This window comes from Tyto alba, unplaced genomic scaffold, assembly GCF_018691265.1.
Source record: "Tyto alba isolate M040663 unplaced genomic scaffold, T.alba_DEE_v4.0 Super-Scaffold_14, whole genome shotgun sequence".
NCBI lineage: Eukaryota > Metazoa > Chordata > Aves > Strigiformes > Tytonidae > Tyto > Tyto alba.
In genome coordinates, this window is record NW_024881276.1 from 58,654,602 (window position 1) to 58,671,071 (window position 16,470).

The 16,470-nt window shown below is 52.0% G+C and overlaps 2 protein-coding genes across 2 annotated transcripts; one reads left to right on the forward strand and one right to left on the reverse strand.

The window, feature by feature from the left end:
* The first annotated feature begins 338 nt into the window (after nt 1-338).
* CDCA3 (cell division cycle associated 3) lies at nt 339-3,523 on the forward strand. The gene is made up of 5 exons (XM_042788931.1): nt 339-531; nt 603-732; nt 838-1,089; nt 2,596-2,717; nt 3,124-3,523. The coding sequence occupies exons 1-5, from the start codon at nt 418-420 to the stop codon at nt 3,262-3,264; spliced, it is 759 nt and encodes a 252-aa protein (XP_042644865.1). The 5' UTR covers nt 339-417; the 3' UTR covers nt 3,265-3,523.
* A 586-nt stretch (nt 3,524-4,109) lies between these two features.
* GNB3 (G protein subunit beta 3) lies at nt 4,110-15,140 on the reverse strand. The gene is made up of 10 exons (XM_042788930.1): nt 14,927-15,140; nt 10,191-10,292; nt 9,596-9,634; nt 9,332-9,438; nt 9,157-9,220; nt 8,878-9,040; nt 8,731-8,797; nt 7,595-7,796; nt 6,207-6,423; nt 4,110-5,136 (listed from the first exon to the last, which is right to left on the reverse strand). The coding sequence occupies exons 2-10, from the start codon at nt 10,245-10,247 to the stop codon at nt 5,030-5,032; spliced, it is 1,023 nt and encodes a 340-aa protein (XP_042644864.1). The 5' UTR covers nt 10,248-10,292; nt 14,927-15,140; the 3' UTR covers nt 4,110-5,029.
* Nucleotides 15,141-16,470: the final 1,330 nt, after the last annotated feature.

Genomic DNA, 16,470 nt, shown 5'->3' on the forward strand with positions numbered 1-16,470 from the left:
CAATCCGAGCCCAGCGTGGTCAGGCGGGCTCTGGCCAATCCCGCGCCGCTCGGGCGTGCCAGCAACGAGGCTGAGGGCCGGACCCGCAGCACCTCCTGGCCGATTCGTCCAATCGCAGCCATCCTTCCGCCGTCAGGGGGGGCGGTGCCGGACTCCTCGACCAATAGCGACGTAGAGCGGGAAGGGGGCGGGGAACTCCCCGAGGATTGACAGCGGGCCGGCGGCAGGCCAGGCGGGACGTGCCGGGCGGGGGCTACGGAGCCGGTGGGCGGCACCCGCGAGGGATGGGCGGGGCGGATCGGGCCCCGCCTCCGCGCGGAGACCAATGGGACGGCGCCGCCGCCCGGCGCGCGGGAGATTTGAACCTCGGCGGCGGTTGGGGCCGGGGAGCGGGGCGGCGGTTCGGCGCTCTCCGCCATGGGGGTCTCTGGTAGCGCCCCGGCTACCCCTGCCGCTCTCCGCAACAAGCACCTGGCGCACGTCAGCGACCCCCGCTCCCCTAGCGCCGGCATTCTGCGCACCCCGATTGAGGTAGGCGCCCTCCCGCCACCACCCCTCTTGGCGGCCCCGGCCTGCCTCCTCCACGCCTGCCCTCTCCGCAGGTGGTGAGCTCCCCGGCCGGCAGCCCTCAGCCCGGCCCCGCCGAGCCGGCGGCGGGTACCTGCCAGGACCGGGACCCGCGCTCGCCCACGCCCGGCATCTCCCGCACGCCTATGAGAGCCGCATCGAGCGGTGAGTGAGGCCGCCCTGGGAGGGCGGGTGAGTGGGCTGCCCGGCGCGGCCCTGCCCAGCCGAGCGCCTCGCCCCGTCCTCCATCCTCCCCTCCTTCTCTGACAGACAGCGTGGACCTCTTGGTGAAGCGGCTCAGGGAGGCCTTCGGGGCTGGCGCCGCGCCCCGGGAACCGGCGCCGCCGGGACCGGCCTGCCCCGCCGAGGAGCCGGCAGCTGAGCAGCCGGCCTGGCGAAACTCCCCGCCCGCGGGCGGCCCGGAGGCGGCCGCCGCCTCGGGGGAAGGGTCGGAAAGGCCGCTGTCTCCCGACGCGGCCCCGGCTCGGCTAACCCGCGTTGCCGGGCCCGGCTTCTCCTCGGGTAAGTGCTCGGTGGCTGGAGTAACGCGTCGAGGGCTCCGGGCGCCCGCGGAGCTGCACTGACCGGGGCAGGAACCCATCAACCCCCTCTGGTGCGTGTGTCTTTGTCACCCGAAAAGCGGCTTTGTGCCCAGCGTGACAATCTTGACACAAATCTTCGCACGCTCAGGAGAGATATTGTATTTTATTCAGGCCCGTGTGCTTGGTAGATTTTCCACAAATCAAGCACGCCTAGAAGCAGGTTCAGGTGCTTCTTTTATACACAAAAATCACAGGTTAGTGCTTTTACAAACATGCCTATTAGATACAGATTGGTCAATAATTATAATACAGATTACATAAGGCATTTGATACTACACATGTGCAGGGGAAGGGTCTTTAACTTGGGCAGGTGTTGCTCTGACCTGGGGGTGTGTTTTTTAGTATTACAATTAAAGTAGTTCACTGCAGGACACTTTAAAAATTAGTTTCATTGCCAAATTACTTAAGTGAATAGTTACCTTGCCAGGTTGTCAATTTGATGTATGCTAACTGTTGTCTATAACCACCTGCAAGTACAGAGTGTACTTCTATCAGTTATTAGCTACGGCCGCTTACAAGTGTGAAGTGTACTACATCACCTTCTTCAGGCTTGCTTGCTTACAGAGACCTTGTCCGTTCCCTCAAGTTTAGCTGTCTCGTACTGCCTCAGATATCCTGGCCTTGGGACTGTGCAGTTGGCAGACAGGAGAACCCTTTGGGAACTGTTTTTCTATCAAACTGATTTCTGTCAGGAGTTGAAAAGTTACGTTTTCAGTTGGTAGTCAAAATCAAGAGGTAAATGTCAGCCCTTCTACTCTTAGACAGGCTTGTGGTTGTGGTGGCCTGTTTATCAGGACCTTGGAGTTTTTCCTTGGGAAGAGTGTGGGAGTAAGGGCGGGAAGCACATCTAACTGCTGTGGCTGAGTGGCATTGAGAGTCTTTAATATTGGCTGTGCTTTGGGAAACTCTGTGCTGAGCATCCCTCCTACAAGGAGAGGCTGAGAGCTGGGACTGTTTAGCCTGGAGAAGAGAAGGCTCAAGGCAATCTTATTAATATGTATAAAACCTGAAGGGAAGGTATAAAGGAAGAGAGATCAGGCTTTTTTCAGTGATGGGACCAGAGGCAAGGGACACAAACTGGAACACAGGAGGCTCCATCTGAACATCAGGAAACACTTTTTTCACTGTGAGGATGACCAAGCACAGTCGCAGGTTGCCCGGAGAGGTTATGGAGCCTCTGTTTTTGAAGATATTTAAAAGCTGTCTGGACATGATCCTGGGCAACTGGCTCTAGGTAGAGCAGGGGGGTTGGAGCAGAGGTCCCTTCCCAACCTCAACCTTTCTGTGATCCCTTACCTAGAAGTCCTTGGTTAACAGTCTTTGCTGTGCAGGCATACAAGCTAGATCATAAAGGCCAGGAGGCATTTAAAATCTAGGACCCTGTAGCCTTGTCATGATGCACTGACATGTTTCCTTCTGACACTAGGGAGCAAGCCTGTAAGGCGCAAGACCAACAACAAAATCATGACAACATCTGGTGGAAGTGGTCGCTCTCCCCTCAGCATCCTACAGGACGACAATTCCCCCAGTGCTCCTGCCCCTCGCCAGGTAAAGCTTAATAAGTTATACTGTGGGAGGGAGAATGGGCTGAAAAAACCCCATATCCTTCAATTTCTGTATTTTGTAGGGTCCCAGTTTGGAACTGTGGGGTCCTAGGCCTGTAGAGCCTGGTGATTTCCTAAGGATTTTTCTGTGGGTCAATCTTGTCTCTAGATGCCTCCAGGTCTTGTTCAATGTCTGTATCTTTGGCCTTACCATGACATTGCCCATTTCAGCGCATCCTTTCTCTTTAGGCTGTAGAAAGAAGTCCATCACTCTTCGATATTGTTACAAGAGAGCCAAAGCTGAATGGCCTGAAAATGGGCTATGTGTTCCACTGAGAATTAACTCACCCCCAGTTAACTTGTGTTTTACACTGTATGATTTTTTTTTTTTTTTTTTTTAATTTCTCTAGGGTAAGAGGCATGTATTGGGAGAGAATCTTGGGGAAAAGAAGGAAGTGACAGTGGATCTGAGCAGGAGCTTCAAATCTGGGAACTGTTCTTGGAGTGACTTGAACAAAGAGAACCAACAGCGTCCTTATGTGGAAAACTAGAGGTTTCCTTTTCCAGGATCTTATTGCAATTTGCTTCTATGCTTTGAGAGTCTTCTGGGGGTGAGAAATTCTGCAATAGACTGAAACTCCAGACTTGTGGTCACTCTTTTCACCTATCCCTGTTGGGGAAAGAGCGTTATCTTTCTCCCCTGTTTTTGCATGTCTTACAGTACAGACTCTGGCTCTTCTATTGTATATCAGCTGTATTGACTTACTGTAGAGTTCTTATCTGTGGCAAATAAATTTGTATTAAACTTTTGCTGACTGTATCTATGCCCTGATAGGACAGTAGGGGTCTCCTGCTTGCCCATTGACCTTAGGGGCAAGGATTCCAGAGCAAATAGTTCACCTTTCAGTTAGCCTAAAAACTCATCTCTGTCCCCTGCTGGTAACATGCCACTGCAGAGGTGTGCTGAGAAGGGTCTGACTATGAACCTATGTACTACTGAGTGGGCTGGGAAGCTGCAACTCTGCAGGCGACTGATGTATCTGGTGTCACTTCTGGAGTTCTGTGTCTACACTGCCCTAAAACTAATGTATACAAAGGTCTGTAGCCTATTGCAAGGGTCTGGAATGAGGGTGAGATCCAAAATAGGATGAGATACTATCGTGCTTTATCTTCTATTGATAAGTTGCTGCAACTGTTGACCATCAAGTCTTCCTAACAGAGCCTTGGGACCCCAGGATATCACTATGAGTCAAAAAGTGGAATAGGGGCTGACTATAATGGCCGTGTCTAGTAATTGAGCTCAAATCTCCAAGGTTTGCAAGGATGTATTTTCAGCTCTCCCAACTCTATGGCAGCAAGCCTTGAGACTAACAGCCTCTTCTCACCTAAAACGTGGGTGAGGAACACCCTCCCCTGGGGACTGAGGTAGAACAAAGCCTGGGGATGAGATGTTCTCTGGATGGGGTCAACAAACAGTATTCATAGGAGAGTTATGTTTGCGGTAGCTCATTGCAATGCTGGAAAGAACACAGCCTGCAGTGCTTATGTGAGCTTTTTTTTATTTGCCTGGGCTATGAAGGTCTATAAAAGCTTGAAATCAGGGGCTGATGACTACTGGTTAGACAGGGTCACCACACAATGCAGGAGTGAGGCAAAAGGAGAAGAAACAGCAAGAAGCAGACAGTAAGTATAATATTCCCTGGTACTCTGGTAGGTCTGAGGGCTATTTGTCCCCCATTTATGCATAGATAAGACTTAGCTCAAGCCTTCCCCAATGGAAGATAAGCCCAATTTACACTAGCTTTTTTTGTTTGAGGTTGCATGGTAGAAATCTCAAACCCAGCATGTCTCTGAGGCTGTCTGCAGGGCTATAGGACAGCTGCACAGAACCTGTGTTCAATCAGGAACACAGCCTGGTCTGTGACAGGTGTTTGAGGGTCCTCCAAAGGATAGGTGTCAACCTGAGGAGAGGCGTTTGAAGGAGCTGTACTGTAACGTCCTGAGACATAATAAACTGTGTTTTGTAGGTCTTCAAGCCTGCACGAGGCTGGAAACTGCTGGACCTGTTTAGAGGTGGAGAGAAGGGCCAGTGTTTGCGCTCCTGCTATCCAGCTCCCTCTGCTCCTCCTCCCCGACCTCTCCTTTCACTCTGGGAGACCCCTACAAGCGACCTGTGTCTAGAGACAAGTGGGATTGGTGGGCAGGCATTTCTGCTGGGCTCAGCTGACGATGCTGTTCGCTTGGGCGTGGGCTGCGGGCCATGCTTCTGCTGCTCTTTCCCTCTCCGCTGCTCTCTTTCCCTTTCTGCTGCTGTCCTCAGTTCCAAATCTTGAGGAAGCTGTCCCAGGAGCCGGTGGCAACAGCCATGCCATCTGCTGTTACCCCCAGGCAGCTCACTCTGTTGTCATGGCCAGAAAGGATTCCTATGGGAGGAAAGGAGAGAGGTCAGGAAAAAAAAGTGGAGCCTGGGAGGGATGAAGGGGTTGACCAGGCTGAGGACACGCGTCGTAGGGTGTGTACCTACACCCCCGTGTATCGTGCTGTCTGTTCCCGCACAGCAGGTTACAGTCAGCATGTGGCTAATAAGAACAAACATGCAGAAGAACTTTTGTGTATGGCGTGCAACTGCCACCCACAGGACTGGCTAAAGAACGATGTTCGTGAGCAGGTCTGGCTAGCTGACTCCTCTTACAACTGCTTTCACCCTGGAGTGATGGTAGGACTAAAAGGATGGTGTCCTGGATAAGGCTGAGAAATACCAACGCCATTGGTGGGCTGCATTATAAATTTTCAGAGGCTGGGAGCCACAGCTGAAAGAAAAATGATACTTGGGTGTAGTCTGTGTACAAGCATCACAGAGTATTGAGAGATGTTGGATGGAAGCCCAGGTCCATGCTCAGCTTGGTGCTTGGCTACCAAGTGGCACTGTGAGTAGCTGCAACTGTCAAACTGCAGAGGCTAGGAGAACGTAGGAAATACTACAGATGTTTGTGAGCAGTTTTAGCTAGAAGGAACCTTTAATGTTCTTTCTCCCCTTGAAACAATGTTGTTTGATATTGTCCTTAACATTAAAAACTAGTTCTTCTATACAAGCAAGTTTTACTAGTGTGTCTGTTAAGTGTTGGTTTTGCTCGTGTTTGCATTAAATGATGTTCTTTTTGTTCTTTTTCTTCCCCTAAAGGGTCTGTCTTTTCCCCATGACTGTAACGGGTGAGTCATCCCCTCCCTGTCCTAATCTCAAGTGCCGAGCCTTTTACTTCATTTTCTCCTTCCCAGGGCTGGGAGAGAAGGGGTGAATGAATGGCTGTGTGGTGTTCTGTTGCTCTCTGGGCTCAAATCGTGACAACTAGTCATGGTGTGCTCCTTTAGTGCAAGGAAGCTTTGTTGGGTTTCAGTCAGGTGTCCCTTTTAGAAGAAATAAAGGCCTTTTCCTTGCCTTGGTAGGGACAGAAGACCTTGCAGGGAATGAAAGGGACCTCCAGGAGCCACTCACCCACACGCTCTGCTTTCAGAGAGTCCCAGATGTTGCAGTTGAAGTCGTCGTATCCGGCAAGCAAGAGGCGCCCGCTGCGGGAGAAGGCGACCGAAGTGATTCCACAGATGATGCTCTCATGAGAGTACACTACAAGCTCCTGGTCTGCCCGGAGGTCAAAGAGACGGCAGGTGGCATCGTCGGAGCCAGTGCAGATGGCTTCACCATTAGGGAAGAACTGAGGAGGGCACACACCAGATTTTAATCAGGTTACACCTTACAGATTTCCTTAACTCTTTGCTTCCCTGCTAACCATGAGGAAGCCACAGAAGTAGGAAACCCCAGTGGGACAAGATACTGGATCATAAAAGTTGAGTCTGCTGAAGGGGGAGACTGATGTTTCTCCTAAGACCTAGTTAAACCCCTTCCACCTCAAGAAAGCCAGCGACCTAGGGGCTAGAGCTATTGTAAGATGTTCCAGTGCTTGAGCAAGGATTATTGTCTCTAACTCCAGCTGTTAGTTTGGGGCTTGACTGGTGTCCACACATTATGCCCCAGATGGGGTCTGGCATGATTCGGAGCGATGAGAGCCTTCCTCTGTCTGATCACCATATCCCAACCTTCTCATACACACTCCTTTTCTGTGTCCTTGCTCTGAGGAGCAAAAAAAGAGCTTCTCAGGACCAGGTCTGGCAGAAAACCATATGGCTGGTAGAGTAGCCATGGGACAGGTGAGAAAAGCTGTACTAATTGAAATCAGTAGAGGGTGATTCAAGTAGCAGACATTGCAGGAAGCTGTTCAACTCACTCGGTTAGCCGCAAAGGATTAAACTGATATGTTTCTTGTCCTGCCACCTCTAGGACTCTGGTTTGAATCCTTGCCTCTGAGGCATATACTTGCCCCTAAATGTCTGTGCTGCCTCAGGTGAAGATTTCATCTTCAGGAGATCTCTCTCTGATTACCAAGTTCCCACCTCTGCTGTCTGGAGCTGACCAAGACCCTCAGCTGCGTTAAGTATTCCTGCTGCCTCACTTGTGTCTCGCACCAGGGCTCCTGGGGCGTACCTGAGCCATGGTTCCCAACAGCTGCTGTGAGCAAAGCTGCACCAGCACCTCTGTTAGGGTGCTGAGCTCCACAGATCACGGTGTGCAGGCTGAGTCCAAGCAGTGCTTTGAGTCAGACCTAGACGCTTTGGTGCCCTGATGCCTGGGAAGACCCAGCCTCCAAACTTCACTGAACTCAGGCCCTTCCTGCTTCATGCTGGACCATGGGGCCAAAATATCCCGAGACCCTTGCTCCTCACATGGCTGTGACAGCTTCTTTCACTGTTGTCCCAAGACCCTGTTTCAGAGCTGGTCCACCCTCCATTTTCCTTGCCTCCCCACCACTGTGCAGAGAGCATACATACGCAGATGGCGTTGATATCAGACTCGTGCCCTGAGAAGGTCTGACGGCAGGTGCCTTCCCGCACGTCCCACAGTTTGGCAGTAGCATCACAAGCCCCGGAGACGAAGAGTTTGAAATCTGGGGAGACAGCCAAGCTCATACAGTCTCCAGTGTGACCCAGGAACACAGTCTTCTGCTGCCCTGTCTCAATGTCCCAGAGCGCGCTGCAGGAGAGGAGAGAACTTCTCAGAGCCAGCCCAGGCAGAACAGATCTACAGCTGGGCTGAAGAGCTGTCCCACTCGCAAACAAAAGGAGGGAAGCCATGGACCTGGCTACAGCAAGGGAAAACAGGTGAGAGTATCACTGCAGTCAGCTGTATACAACAAGAGATATCTTCACAGCTGTTGCTGGTCATACCTTTGCCAAAGCAGAGTTATATGAAGGCTGGGGGGGTGTGTGAGGTTTGACGGTATTCCCATAACTGCAACAGCTGAAGGGAATACTGAGAGGAGGTAAGAGGGACCCACGGGCAAACAGCTGAAAAACGTGCTGTATCCACACTCATAGGGTGCATGGGCCGTGTTCACTGGGATCCCATATTACAGCCAGGCAAACAAGCCCCCTTGTAACCTTGATCTCTGAGGGAAATGCCACATCCTGACTCATCCTTGGTCAAGAGGTTCTTCCAAAGCAGATGCTGGGATGCAGTGGGGGTGAATAAAGCCTTGGCACTGCTCGGAGTTGCAGCACAGCAAGACCTGAGAGTGAGGAACCGAAGAATCTGGACACCGGCTTTGCAGGTGTCCCTTGCACAGTGGTCAAGACCTGTGAAGTGGAGCATGTACGTGGGCTCCACATAAATTTATGATGCTTTCTGTCCTGGGATAAGTGACACTGTGCTTTGTGAGAGCTGACAACACGGTCCCTACTGCTTCACCAACAGACCTGCATCTTGACCTGACTTCAAATGGGAAAAGAAGCACTCGTTTTGCCAAGGGAGAAAGAATGGATGTGGCTTCTTAAGGTGCTCTGTGTGGCCTCCCTGCGCAGGAGCAATTCATCTTTAGCTAGTGGACTGCTGCAGAGCACTTGCTGATGTGTGCTGTGCCTCTAAGAGCCAGCGGTCACGTCGCTAGGATGCAGAAGTTAACACTCACCATGTGGTATCTCCAGAGCTCGTCACAATATTATTGTCATCAAGAAATCGGCAGCAGGAGAGGTAACCTGGGAAGTAGGAACAAGCAAATATGAGAAACGGGTCAGGGCTGAAAGTGTTGCAGGTTGCAGGCAGGCAGCACACACACCTGTATGGGCTGAGAGCTCCCTGCTCACTTTGACGTTGCCTTCACGAGTCTTGAGGCTGTAGATGGAGCACATGTTGTCAAGGCCCCCGCAGGCCACAAAATTGCCCGAGGGGGCATAGGCACAGGTCATGACCCAGGAAGAACGCAAAGGGATGGCGTGAACCTGGGAGGACAAGAAACCATGTTGACAGTCTGGAAGCAGAAAGAGCAGGGCAAGGGCACTAGCTCCGAGGGGACCCACTCCAGCACCCCAGTTCGCTGCAGCTGTCTGAGTCCTACCTTGTTAGTTGTGTACGTGTCCCACACAATCAGTTTCCCATCTTGTGAGGCACTGACCAGAAGTCTGTGAGAGAGGAACAAGACCACGTTAGTAGCTCTCTTCACACCAGAGCCTTCTTGCCCTTCACACCCACGTGCTGTCCTGCAGCCAGCAGGTCAGCAGCATCTCTCTCACTTGGAGTCCGTGGACCAGTGCATGGCGTAGATCTTGGCCAGGTGCCCACGCAGGGTCCTTCGGGTCCGCATCTGGATGCGGCCAACAACCTCCACTCCAGACACAATCTGAGGAAAGGGTGGGGGGAGAAAGAGAACTAAGCTTGGACTAGCAGTTTTCCTGCTCCCCGCATCTCTGCCTCCTACCTCGACTTCCCAACTGGAGAGAGTCCCCCTTAGAGCATATTCACACATATTCACCTGTCCAGCCAGCTCTGTCCCTTACCTGAGCAAGCGTTGTGTCTGCACAGGCTTTCCGGGAATCCTGGAGAAGAGACAAGAGCAGATGAAAGAGAAAAAAGAGCTGTGTGATGAGGGGAAGGGCAAGTGAAATTCACAGGCTAGAATTAAGAACTGTGGCTTTGCTGTGTTCGGATTATGGCCAGCCCAGGGGGATCCTGGTCTGTGACTAAGGCACCTCGGCAGCAGTCAAACATCAGGAAGGTGAGCCAAAACTGCTCAACATCAAGTTCCCCGTGCTACGCCCCTTCCACTGATCCTCCCACCTGGCAGAACACCAGCTGCCTCCCAGACAGAGGAGGTCCTGGGAACACACTACATTCTTTGGCACTCTGCAGACACAGTGCTGGTGGCTACTTCCTTCTCACTGTTGTAGTTCTCTCCCTTCTCCTCCCCTTCTTCCCTCCACCATGCGATGAAGATCTCCGTTAGCACTTAAAGGGCTGTGCACAACTGCAGAGGGCTCCGAGGATGTAGATGGAGAAAGCTCAACCCTCAGTTGTGGTTGAGGAGGAGAACTTGGACATGGTGGGGGTGGGTAGGCACTCTCTCAGCAGTTTCATGACTGTAGCCAGCATTACCGCAATCTGCTTCTTCAGCTGCTCAGCCTCCTGCTTCATCTGTTCCATTTCCCCCATCTTTCTGACCCAGTGGCGGCTCCTCCACGTGGGGCAGTCCTGATTCTGGGGAGACAAACCAGAGGAGAGAGATATGAGGTAGAAAGGACACTAATATGACCGCTCAGTTAGGCAAATGTAGGGATCTCTGATAAAGGCTTAGTAACCATTTCTTGGCCGAAGGCTTGGTAATGTGCTGTATCTGGTCTAAGCCCTTAGCATTTGGGAAGGTGGTCCTGTGCCTGATTAAAGGTCCATTTAGTCTTGCATCTTGCTTACAGGTACACTGAGGAGCTGAAGACCTCCAGAGCCTCTTACTGAGGTTCTGGACACACTTGTCCCCTCACCTCTTTATTTTTAACCCCTCTATTCCTAGCCCTACCAAATCCTAGGTCCTCTTCATCAGCTTCTCCCTGTCCATGGCCAAGCTGTCCATCTCAGCTCCAGGAGGAAGAAATTCAATGATGGGATTCCAGTGACTATTTCCTATTGTTTGTCCTAGACAGAGCAGCACCAGGCAGTGTCCAGCAGCTCTTTGACCGTCAAGAAAATCTGCGGGCTGTTGAAGTGCTCTATCAGGGTTCCCTTCTAGTTTCCCACTAAAAAAAAAAAAAAAAAAAAAAAAAAGTGGATGCCTAGGGAAGGATCTAAGAATAACATAAGCAGACTTTGCTAGCCCCAGCTTTTCACTGATGCCCAAAGCTAGAGGCAGCATTACTGTATCCAAGACCTTGACGGAATTTTCTTCTATGCCTTTGTCCACACAGTTTTTGTGCCCATGTCAAAGTTTAGCATCCTCAGCACCCCATGGTGATGATTTCCACAGTTTAGTGGCAGGCTCCACAAAGAAGTTCTTGGTTCTGTTACTCCCCAATGGCACTAGTTCCACTTGGTGGTCTCTAGCTTTTGAGTTGGAAGAATCAACAAATAACTGGTCTCTATTCACCTCAGCATCACTCAGTATTTTATAGGTCTTTGTCATGCACCTCTTCCAGACTGCAGAGCACACTTAAGTCATTCCTCCTCCGTAAGCCATAGCATCCTATTACCTCTGTTGTTCTCTAAGCCCTTTTCAGTTCTTTACAGAATCTAGATGATATGCTTTTGCAGCGAGAGAGCAGTGAATCAGAACTGTAATCCATATTCAAGATAGAGGTGCACCATATGATGTTACGGCATCTGTTTTGTTGTCTTTTTCTTGTTACATGCACTTAAAACTTCACCAGTGACTCTAGCATCTCCCACTCTTATAGACAAATCTCGTCTTTAATTGTTTCAATCTTTCTCCTGGGTAGGTGTGAATGTCCAGATGTGCTCCAGTTGTTCATCATGAGAACAAACGCTTTGCTCCAAGGCCAAGAAATGCTCCAGCGGCATCTGCAGACTTTCTCCTAGTCCCTGGGGGGTCACATCACCTCCATCTCCCCCTGGCCTGTTGCCTGAAGGCCTCATTTCTTCCAGCCAGTGGGCCTTTGGGTCCTTCCATGCCAGGCTGTTCTCCTGCTGGGGGCGAGCGCATGCAGATACACCCCCAAGTCCCACCTTTGCTCTCTGCTTCATAGACCTCTTCAAGTTTCCCTCCAGAATCCCTTCCCCTGAACATCTCCACAGCTTTCCTTTGAGCCTCCGGGCGGACTGAGTTTCTGCTTGGTCAATGACTCCTGTGGCACGGCTCTGAGTGTAGGAAAAACAGGGAGATGCGGGTTTCCCCTAGCTCCTGGCAGGCATGAGCTTATCCCAGAGGGAGGCTATTTCAGGCTATACTTTGCAGAAAAAGACTTGCACCTGCTGCTTACAAGCCTGAATGGAGCCACAGTGCAGCTGCCTCTTCCCTGCTCCCTGCCTGTGCACTAGGTGTGGCTGCTGCCCCCAGCCCATGGTGAGGGAGCAGGAGAGGAGCCCAGGACTGCACTGTCAGAGCACACGCAGCAGTGGCCTGGGGCTGCCAGCTGAAGGATGGGGACAGATCAGCACCTGAGCTGAGCCCTTTTCACTGTTGTTTTGTTTTGTTTTGTTTTCTCCATATCTCATTTTGACAGATGAGGGGGTTCCTCCCAGCAAGGATGCATAGCCGCACCTGGTTGAGCGATGCTGGCCACAAAAGCCCACCTGCGTGTACTTCTTTGGGGATGGCTCTGCCATCTCTCAGCTAACTGACAGACTGGGGAGATGCTGAGGAAGGCCTCGAAGCCTTTGGTAGGCAGCTGCACATCCTCTTTATCTTGTGGCATTTGCCCCTCAGCTTTGGTGTACAGCCAAGCTGCAGAGACTGCATCTGTCCCTGGCTGCTGCCTACCAGCACATTAAGTGGCAAATCTGAACTTCCAGCCACCCTGTGGAGACCAGTCCTACCATTGTGGGTCCACATCTTCCCCTTTCTCAGTTTTTTTTTAGGACTGATCCTACCTTCCCTCTGTCAACCCTGAGCTTTGGATTGCCTTTTCCTGCTGGGACACCTCTTCCCTCTGACTTTCTTTCCAGTCTGCTTGGTCTCCAAGCTCTCTGTGCTGTTCCTTCACATGCCTTTGGCCATCCGAGATCATCGCTCAGCCACCTGCCCTAATCTGTCTTTGTGGACTTTGGTTTTGTCCAGCCAGACCTGCATGGGGATGGGAGTCGTCTTCTCTCTTCCTTCCAATTTCTTTCCCAGGTGAAGCTGGCTGCACATGTCATCTTCATTACCCATCGGATCCCCAGTCTTTCTTGCATCTCTCCTGCTTTTTTACCATTCTCTTCACTTCTCTGGGTGTTTCTTTCTCAACTCTGGCACTTGCATGGGAGCGTCGGTTCACAGGTGCCTGTTCTGTGAGGTTGCACAACCAGATGAGGGGCTTTCAGAGCTGGGCAGCAGATCAAAGGGTGGGGGCATGATGTTGAGGATGGATAAAAAGGGCTGAATATAGAGAAGGTGCCAGGTTCAGGACTCCATCCAAACCCTTAAATCCCTCTGAAGGAACGCTCTACATTAAGCTGGGAATTGTTCTCAGCCTCAGAACGACAAGGAGCCACAGATGAGCGATAATAACAGCTCCAGCTTTGCCTCTTGCCTCCACCTGTCACATCTTAGTGCAATTTGTGGGGAGTGAGTTACCTGGTCCCCAGTGGAGTGCAACTGCCTCCCAGGAGAACCATGGCAGGTGTGCAAAGGAGTGGTTCATCATGGTCACATAAATTTAGGACAGGAAATGGGGGAAGAACAGAAGAAAACGGAGTGGAGTTTGGAGTCCGGCCAAGGCACATTCTCGCTGTGACCAGGGGGACCTTAGGGATGCGCGTTTCTTGTGAATCCATGGGTCAGCTCACAGTTACTCATGGTAGCTGCCCAGCCTGGTTTTAAAGGGAAAGGCTTTTAAATGGTGCACGCTCAGGGCTTTCTGGAACTAAGGGCTCTTTCAGGTGGGTCCTAAGCAGCAGAGGAAACCAAGTCCTTCGGTACCTTTGAAAAAGCAGTTCACCACCACTGCCCCGTCATTGCGAAGAGCTACTGACAGGAGCACCTTGGCACTAGCACTGGTCCAGAGTTGTACCTCCTACTAGCATCACTGAGGAGCATGGCACAGCCGAGCAGAGCCTGGATTTAGTTCATGTGAGGCCCCTTCTGAGCTCTGTCATGGCTGTGGTCAACCAGTTCACAGTTTTTGGCTTTTGAACCCACCCTTCATTTCTTCTGCTTGCCAACACGACAGTTCTTTCCCCTCCTGCCTTTTTTTGGCAAAATTGCTGGAGGCACCTCCTCTAGCACTCCTGTCTGTGGGTAACCAGACCCATCCTGAGCCCTTGGATGTCTGCTTGTAGCAGACCACATGTGTCTACTGTCATGCAAGGCTGAGTGGGGTCTGGAATCATCTGCCTTCTGCCGCCACGCCATGACTTTTCTGGGCAGTAGCTATGTCCCCTGAGCCATGCCATGGTGGGGGCACCCAGCTTGCACCCCAGGAGCCATCCTTCCTACCAAACCACTTGCGTCACTCCCTTGTGGAGATCGGCGTGCAAGCGATGGGTGGGAAGAAAGGGGAGGTGAACCTCCTTATTTCCTATCCTTCAAGCAGCTTCCCCCACACTGTGGGGGGGAAGTGGTCCCTCTGCGGGATGCTGGGAGAGGGCTGTAAACAGAAAAAGGAAAGTTGCAGGAGGGAGGACTGAGTATTAATAGGCAGCATCCCCGGGTCTCTGTGTAATCCCCGGCTGGCCTTGCACACTTGCCCTGGTGACCCCGGGCTCCTTGCACAGCTGGATACGGAGATGATCCCCCTCTCCTGTGTTGGAGATCAAAGGCCACGATAAGATTATCCTGCTCTTTGCTTTTTTGAGGGCTCCTTCTCCATCCAGAAAATCAGCTAGGTGCCAAGAGGTGTGCACAAGGTCACAGCAGGAGTGCAGGGCTATGTACAGGTAGTGGGTGCCAGGTCCCTGACACTCCCCTCAGGGGAGGCTTTACCCTCCTGTTCCAGTCTGGAAACTGGTGAGATTTACTTGCCGAGGTGAGAACAGTCAAACCCATCCCAGCCCAAAGCCCCTCATCACCGTAAAGACATCTCAGCGCTCACCCCAATCCCTCCCGCACCACGATACTCCCTCCCACATCCTCTGATGGGCTCAGTCCTTGTACAAAGACTCCCCACACCAAGAAACTCAGGGTCTCAAGCGCCAGGCTCACCAAGGTGACCTCAGGCATCACAAGAAGGCAGCAGCATCCTTACCGTGAGCTGTAGAGCGAGGTGGGTTGTAGTCCACCCCTGGATGGGACCCTCACGGCCTGCCTCCCCTGCTGAGAATGATGTCCCACCGGCCAGAAGCCCCTTGTCCCTGGGTGGTCTCCAGTCAGTCCTGCCTGTCCACCCAGCGAGTCCCTTACTCTCTGCTCCTCAGCCTCCCCCAGGACTGATCTCCCCGTGGGGAGCTGGAAGGCTGCGGATGGGAGGGGCTGGGGGAGGGCTGATTCCAGGAGCAGCATCAGGCAAATTAAATCAGACACCAGAGACTTGGGGAAATCGGATTGGGATATAATGCAAAGCAGGTGGACAGGGAGGGGTGAAAAGAGAGTAGCATGCTGCTCCTGGAGGGAAAGAAACCATCACAGGTGGATTTGACTTCCTCCGTTTATATCAGCAACAAACTAATAAAGTGAAGATTAGCCCAGACAGGCTAGGATTATCAGCCACTGAGGCAGAAATTCCCATTTTCCTGGGGGAGCGTGCCTCTTGTGTCCTGGGACAGGGCAGGAAGAAGGATGGTGCCACCCTGGCAAGGGAAAACCAATGGCAAGGCCAGGGTCACACCTCTCCAGGCAGCAAACTGGATTCTGCATGGGGAAAACCGAACTGGGCACGGGGGCCAGGGGTGGCAAAAGATTTGGTGGCGTGCCTTTTGGCAGCCACATTAGGGGGATGCTGTGAGGGGATTATCTTGGCCTCAATCTCTTTTAATCCCTCCTGCGGCTTTGGCCCAAGCCTGAGATAAATACCTTTTAACGGATCTCATCTGACGTCAGGAGGCCATCAGTCTAATCACACCAGCCACCTTTGGACAAAGCAAGCCAGAGATGTGGCCACTGGCCCCTCACCCCCCAAACACGTCCTTGTCAATAGGACCATTCAGTGCCCCCACATAAATCATCAGGATGGACGTGCAAGTGCTAGGATGAGATGGGCCGCTTGCCAGAGAGAGGGAATTTGAAATGCACACATCAAGTTGCCTTTTTCCTGTGACCCTGGGGAGGACAGGAGGCAAAAAGGCTTGCCAGTGCAGGCTTCCCAAGCTCGTGTGTTAAGGAAGTACCAGGATTCAGACTGAGGAAAGAATTCCCTTTTCATGGAGCAGGGGCCCTGTGCCAACAGCAACAAGAGGATCACCCACCCATCTCTTACGCCGCTGGCCCTACAGATTTCTTCCATCTGAACTGTAGTTGGGGTCTCCACACACAGCTCTCATCAAGGCCTGTCTATGTCATGACCACAGATTGATCTCTGGCTCTAATGCTTCCCAGGAAAAGGGTCACTGCTCTTTTTGATACTCCATATCCACCCTATTAAATTCCTGTGTGGCTGCAATATAATCCCATCTGGGGACACTAATCCCCTGGCTAGTGACAGCAGATTGTCTTTGTATCAGGGTGGAAAATGATAACAACCGTATCTCTACTGCGTTCAGGGGTAATTTGGTGGATGGAGGAAAAAGAAGAAAAAAAAAAAAAAAAAAGAGAGGCCTTGCTGTGGGGAAACATGAGCATACAGTGCTTTTTCTT

Bases quoted from the DNA above. Each gene is read 5' to 3' on its own strand.
- CDCA3 (XM_042788931.1), top strand. From the start codon at position 418: ATGGGGGTCTCTGGTAGCGCCCCGGCTACCCCTGCCGCTCTCCGCAAC. The intron at 532-602 runs GTAGGCGCCCTC...CCCTCTCCGCAG, and splicing joins TTCTGCGCACCCCGATTGAG to GTGGTGAGCTCCCCGGCCGG. The intron at 733-837 runs GTGAGTGAGGCC...CTTCTCTGACAG, and splicing joins TATGAGAGCCGCATCGAGCG to ACAGCGTGGACCTCTTGGTG.
- GNB3 (XM_042788930.1), bottom strand. From the start codon at position 10,247: ATGGGGGAAATGGAACAGATGAAGCAGGAGGCTGAGCAGCTGAAGAAG. The intron at 8,798-8,877 runs GTGTGTGTGCTG...CCTACTTCCCAG, and splicing joins GGAGCTCTCAGCCCATACAG to GTTACCTCTCCTGCTGCCGA. The intron at 7,797-8,730 runs GTGAGTGTTAAC...CCTCTCCTGCAG, and splicing joins AGCTCTGGAGATACCACATG to CGCGCTCTGGGACATTGAGA.